At 40.2% G+C, this 6,654-nt stretch overlaps 1 protein-coding gene across 16 annotated transcripts in view; it reads left to right on the forward strand.

The window, feature by feature from the left end:
* Positions 1-6,654, forward strand: part of itpr1b (inositol 1,4,5-trisphosphate receptor, type 1b) — a 111,762-nt gene extending 105,108 nt beyond the window's left edge. For 12 of the 16 annotated variants that reach the window (XM_034287512.1, XM_034287517.1, XM_034287515.1 and 9 more), the window contains 2 exons: positions 3,674-3,835; positions 5,365-6,653. In XM_034287512.1, the coding sequence (XP_034143403.1) occupies positions 3,674-3,835; positions 5,365-5,454 (252 nt within the window). In that variant the 3' untranslated portion in view covers positions 5,455-6,653. Of the gene's footprint in view, positions 1-3,673; positions 3,836-5,364 lie in introns of all 16 variants that reach the window. The other 4 variants (XM_034287516.1, XM_034287513.1, XM_010882051.5 and 1 more) reach the window with 2 other exon arrangements.

The raw sequence follows: 6,654 nt of genomic DNA on the forward strand, positions 1-6,654 counted from the left end.
GTCCTGGCTGAGTGCTAGCTGTTGTCGTGTGATGTGTCTGCCGTACTCCACGGCGAAGCATGGAAAGAGAGTCATTATAAATCACTGTGGGTGACTTGAGATGTGAAACTAATCAGTGGTGACATTTGAAAAGGAATGCAGTGCTCATAGTGTCACTGTGGAGCTGTGCAGAGTTAAACTGCACATTGACAACTGAGAGGAGTTTTGCATGCAACAGTATGCCACCACAGAAAACAAAAAGGGGAAACTCTGCCTTTTGATGCTCGTTCATTCTGAGTAAATGGCCTCTGTTTGGCCTTTACACATCCAACTAGGCAAAAGGCTAGACCTTAATGTGTTATTGTATAATGACACAATTTTTAAGACTATTTCTCTTTTAAAGGAAATCGAGTTCAAACTCCCTGCTATGGAAAGTCCCCACCTTTAATTCTATTACATTTTATTATTGGCTTGATTAGTGCACAGTCAGAAAACAAAAGAAGGATTTATCAGAGTCAAAGAGGCATTTGTATGCCAAGTGGAGCCTTAACGATTACAGTAAAGATTTTGAAGGGTGTTATTGGTGAAAGCAAGTTCTTCAGCAATGTAATGACACTCTGGCCTGTGGTTTCAGCGTCTGACCCTTTGCCTGGCTTCCCTTCATTTTTGCTCCGTCAGTTGCACGACCAGAAACATTTGTTCTCCACAACAGGTCTGCATCTGACCCTCCAAAGATTTCTATAATGTGAATACGTTGTTGAAGTTCTGCTTGGTCCTGGACACAGATGGTTTGAGCCAGAGCCAGAAAACATGCGGTTGAAGCTACGTTTTGTACAACGACCTTGATTTTAAATGATGTAGAGGAATGAGCAGCAGGATAATTCAGTTGGAACATATTCTAGAGTCACGGTGGCTTTGATTCCATCCTACTAACCCCAAGACCTTGCCCCTGTCTTCCACCACTCTACTTTATCTTCAATAAAGCTTTAAAATTGCAAATGGAGTGAGACTGCTCCACGCCTTAATTAATACAAGTAAATGCAATTGCATAAAATGAATGACAAAATGTGCTGAAAAATGTAAGAAATTTGAGAAAATCCATGAATTTGATACACTGCCGATTTTGCAAGTTTTCCTACTCACAAAGCATGTAGAGGTCTGTCATTTTTATCATAGGTACACTTCAACTGTGAGAGACAAACAAAACAAAATTCCAGAAACTCACATTGTATGATTTTTTTATAATTAATTTGCCTTTTATTGCATGACCATAAGTATTTGATCACCTACCAACCAGTAAGAATTCCGGCTCTCACAGACCTGTTCGTTTTTCTTTTAGAAGCCCTCCTGTTCTCAACTCATTACCTGTATTAACTGAGTCTGTTTGAACTCGTTACCTGTATAAAAGACACCTGTCCACACACTAGGTCTGTCAAAATTCCTCAAAAATGACGTTCGAATATTCCCTCTAAAAAAACACAATATTCGAACTTCTGGTTGCGCATGCGCATTTTGTCAATAACAGGACAAATGAATACAAAGAGACATAAATAGACTACCTATACAAGTAGTTAAGTTTAAACATATTTGACAACGTATTATCTACACAAAAACAAGTAAATCAAATGATGACCAAGACCGCAGACCTCATGCTCGCTCGCTCAAGCACTTTCTCTCTCATGCTCTCTGCGCAATAACGGTTTAAAATTAACAACAATAAACACTTGAATGCTGAGCAATAGTTTTGTGCAAGCAATATAAAGTTGCGACTATTGTCCCAAATATAGCAGGCTTCATTCAGTGATTGAAACAAATATTAACATTAATTGAAGTTTCACAGTTGTAGAGTATCCAGTAGAAGTAGACGAATATCTTTCAAACTAACCTTTGTTGAGCTGAAATGAAAACAGATTCAGCAACTGCATGGCCTACTTCTCGCTTAAATTTTTTTCAGAAACACGTTTCAGTGAACTATTTTTGTAAAATACGAGATCGTATTCTCAAAGAGCCGCCATGACACTGTTGAAATTCTCGAGTAGCCAGACCCACATCACGCGTACATCCAATTAGCTGCTGGTCAGGGGCGTGGAGCATCAACCATGGCTGTATGACGTCGCGACTCCACGCTTCAGTTGTGTCGGACATATGGATCTGTACCGTCAGGCGGGCTAGCGCTCCCACTCGCAAAGCAGACAACCAGACAACCTCTGCTACTGCGAATGTTTTTATTTTTTATTTGAATATTAATTTTCACCTTCGAAATTTGTTTTTTTTGAATATTCGTTGACAGCCCTACCACACACTCAATCAAACAGACTCCAACCTCTCCACAATGGCCAAGACCAGAGAGCTGAGATGGGCTACAGGACAATAGGCAAGCAGCTTGGTGAGAAGGCAACAACTGTTTGCACAATTATTAGAAAATGGAAGAAGTTCAAGATGATGGTCAATCTCCCTCGGTCTGGGGCTCCATGCAAGATCTCACCTCGTGGGGCATCAGTGATCATGAGGAAGGTGAGGGATCAGCCCAGAACTACACGGCAGGACCTGGTCAATGACCTGAAGAGAGCTGGGCCCACAGTCTCAAAGAAAACCATTAGTAACACACTACGCCGTCATGGACTAAAATCCTGCAGCGCACGCAAGGTTCCCCTGCTCAAGCCAACGCATGTCTAGGCCCGTCTGAAGTTTGCCAATGACCATCTGGATGATCCAGAGGAGGAATGGGAGAAGGTCATGTGGTCTGATGAGACCAAAATAGAGCTTTTTGGCCTAAACTCCACTTGCCGTGTTTGGAGGAAGAAGAATGATGAGTACAACCCCAAGAACACCATCCCAACTGTGAAGCATGGAGGTGGAAACATCATTCTTTGGGGATGCTTTTCTGCAAAGGAGACAGGACGACTGCACTGTATTTAGGGGAGGATGGATGGGGCCATGTATTGCGAGATCTTGGCCAAAAACCTCCTTCCCTCAGTAAGAGCATTGAAGATGGGTCGTGGCTGGGTCTTCCAGCATGACAACGACCTGAAACACACAGCCAGGGCACTAAGGAGTGGCTCTGTAAGAAGCATCTCAAGGTCCTGGAGTGGCCTAGCCAGTCTCCAGACCTGAACCCAATAGAAGATCTTTGGAGGGAGCTGAAAGCCGTATTGCCCAGCGACAGCCCCGAAACCTGAAGGATCTGGAGAAGGTCTGTATGGAGGAGTGGGCCAAAATTCCTGCTGCAGTGTGTGCAAACCTGGTCAAGAACTACAGGAAACGTATGATCTCTGTAATTGCAAACAAAGGTTTCTGTACCAAATATTAAGTTCTGCTTTTCTGATGTATCAAATATTTATGTCATGCAATAAAATTTAAATTAATTACTTAAAAATTATACAATGTGATTTTGTGGATTTTTGTCACTCACAGTTGAAGTGTACCTATGATAAAAATTACAGACTTCTACATGCTTTGTAAGTAGGAAAACCTGCAAAATCGGCAGTGTATCAAATACTTGTTCTCCCCACTGCATGTGGGAGTATTATTTAATTCTTAGTGTTTTCATCACGGTGTCTAAATACTTTCTACTCATTACTGTTTTACTGTAAGAAACCAGTGTTGAAATGCACCGTGGCTACAAGCAGGCACTACATTGCTTCAGGATATGTAATCGTGCTTGAACGGCATCTCTGCTCCATCTGATAACCAGGAGCACAATTTGGACTGGTTTCCACGGATGCGGGCCATGTCGCTGGTTTGCAGCGATGCAGACGGAGAGCAGAATGAGATCCGAAGCCTACAGGAGAAACTGGAGTCCACCATGAAGCTAGTCTCCAACCTGTCTGGACAACTAACCGAGCTGAAGGAGCAGGTGAGTCCGCTGTTCCACCTGGTAAAGTTTCTAGATGGGTGGTCTGTAGAGATGTATGAAAATACGATACGAAATGTTAACCTTAATGTATTGTGTAGGTTTTTGTCTTTTTGATGGCAACTATTTGCCTTGTAGGTGTAGAGCTAACTGAAAGCAGAAGGCAATGAGTCATTGTTCACAACACCGCAGCTCATGTGGTCTTCAACCTGATCTTCTCTGCGTCATTGAGCAAGAGGATTATTTGTTTCACAATGACTGCGCATACTGTACTTTAGACAGCATAGTCAGAGGTATAACAGTATAACATCTATGGATACAAATCTGCTATGATTTGCACATGGTCACATAGATTAAAGTACCAGATTCATTATTAAAATCTTGGCACATTGGCACATTTATTATAAACATAAAAGTTTTTTTTATTTCAGATTTTTTATTTTTTTATCAGTCAATAAATAGTTAATTTTGTGCTTTTTCATTTATTCAGGTACAAAATAGTAAATAGATTTACCAAAATCGCCACATTGTTTCTTGTAAATAACAGTATTTTGGTCTATCAATAAAATGAGAAGTGTCTATGAGGAAGCAGGTGTTATCCTAGACAATTTGACCCAGACAGAAGGAAATACTTGGTGTGTGGCTCAAGTATTTTTGACTTGGCAGTAATTTGACAAATAAAAAGCTCTGATCAGAATTACTAATTGTCTGTTTTGTGCTTTCACATGCATACTAACATAGACCAAATTGGAAATTTACTTTTGGGGCCAATTTTGCAAACACAGGTTGTGATGGTCTTGAGCACGCTGCATGGCCCTTAGAAAGTAGAACACTAACAACAAAGTTGTTTCACAAACAACTCCTCAGAACAAGAGCTGCCCCGGTTACTTAATTCCGACAGAATTCTACTTAATGAGTTTGTTGCGGGGCAAATAAAGAGTCACATTCTAACTGTTGCCGAGTTTAGCCAGAGGCCACCCCCGTGGTTTTTGTCATAAAACTTTTATTCTGTTCTTTCTAGCACTTTCGACATCTAATAATGAATTCCTTTTATAATGCTGATCTCATGACCAAACACATTTTGTAGGGTGTTTGTGTTGCCTTTGGCTGTGAGGGTGGCAAAGAAAACTGTTGTAGATGAAATCATTTTCATTTAATTTGTTTATCTGTCCTTGTCATTATTGCCATAAAGGCCAACATCTTTGATCATTTTTCATAAGCCTGACTTTATATTTATTTAAAGTTTCACTATTGGTTGGTTGTTGTTTGCTGTGGTTGACTTGTTAGATGAGATGACATTCTGAAAGGGTAGGACGAGAGGTTTCAGAGAACTCTCTTAGTTCATTTCTGTGCAGCTTTTGGAGATGCGAACAGTTTTTACTTTGGTTTCGCTGTACAAGAAACGTGTTTTAAAGGTTATAGTCACGGGGACAAATTTAACCTACCTGGAGATGGGGTAGAGCAGCAGAGGTACAGATGCAGGAAATTGTTGAGGAAATAACCCAGCATCTGTCCCATGTCTTGTCCTCTAGATGACAGAGCAAAGGAAGCAGAAACAGAGAATTGGACTGTTGGGTCATCCACAACAGCCACCACATGCCAACCCCCAGCAGCCTGCATGAGGCTGGGGGAAGGAAGCTCCTCAACCCAGCCCCAGCTCCCCAAGACCCGGGAAGACTCACTTCTACTCCTGCTTTGTTTGCATAAGGGACTAAGTGCAGAGGCTTGGCTTCATGGTCCCTCCTGCATATATACTGTAGCTAGTGGATGGGAGGGGGGGGGGGCAGAGTATGTACCGACTCAAACAGCTTGTCATGTAATTGCGATGTGTAGGTTACCCACAAAGGTATGACTCAATGAAGAACATTTACCGTACCCCGAGACACCATCCTCTTCCCTGTCCAGATGGGATGGTGCCAAATGTTTTCTATGTACAAATCTTGAAATTCTCTTAATATGGCCTTTACTGGGTGAACTTGAAATACAGCCAAGCTGTACCGGATACAGGAAGACTGAATGACAAGGGAATTAACATCTTTTCGTATTTACTACTGTTATAGGGAGCAGTATTTAATGTCTTATTTTTGTATTTTGTGCAATATCACTACTTGAACAGGCAACCTTCTTGGTGTGTGAATTAAGTTGTTCTTTAAGTAATGTCTTATTTAATAGGGACACAAAACAATTTTAGAGGGGCGATTTCAATTAAATAGGGACCTGTTGTTAGACTTTAATGATTCCATGTAGAAAAGCTATTGGTTGGATAATGAAGTCACATGTATTGTTCTGGCCTTTCATATTTTGCATACAAATGCTTTAATGCACTTAATAGATATGGTATATTGACAGCAAGTATAGGTCTTGGTTTCAGGTTCCAGTCTCCAAATAAGATCCTACCTGGTACTATTTTATGATATTAGCTTTCTTATATAACTGGGTTTTAAATATTTAAGACACTTGCTTTTCTTCATCTAAACAAATGTAATGTGTTAAAATATGAAAGGAAATTAGCATATATTGTCCAGGTTTATCCTCTGATAATTATACAATGTTCATGTGTGCCATTTGTCACTTAAGACATATTTGTTTGTGTACTGATTAACTATTTGTGACAAAGCTCATTCTTTGTTTTATTGTTCAGCGCAGCAGTTGTTCTCCATTGAGATATTTAATAATTTTTTTCATTATTTCTTTTCTAAAACATGTATATACATTATGTAGCTTAAACCACTGTTTTTATATAGGGAACTACGGTTATATGGAATTTAAAAGCAGTGTTACTGAAAATGAATTATTTAATTTAAAACATTTAAGTACTGTCA

The sequence above is a fragment of the Esox lucius genome, chromosome 17 (assembly GCF_011004845.1).
Source record: "Esox lucius isolate fEsoLuc1 chromosome 17, fEsoLuc1.pri, whole genome shotgun sequence".
In the NCBI taxonomy this organism is placed as follows: domain Eukaryota; kingdom Metazoa; phylum Chordata; class Actinopteri; order Esociformes; family Esocidae; genus Esox; species Esox lucius.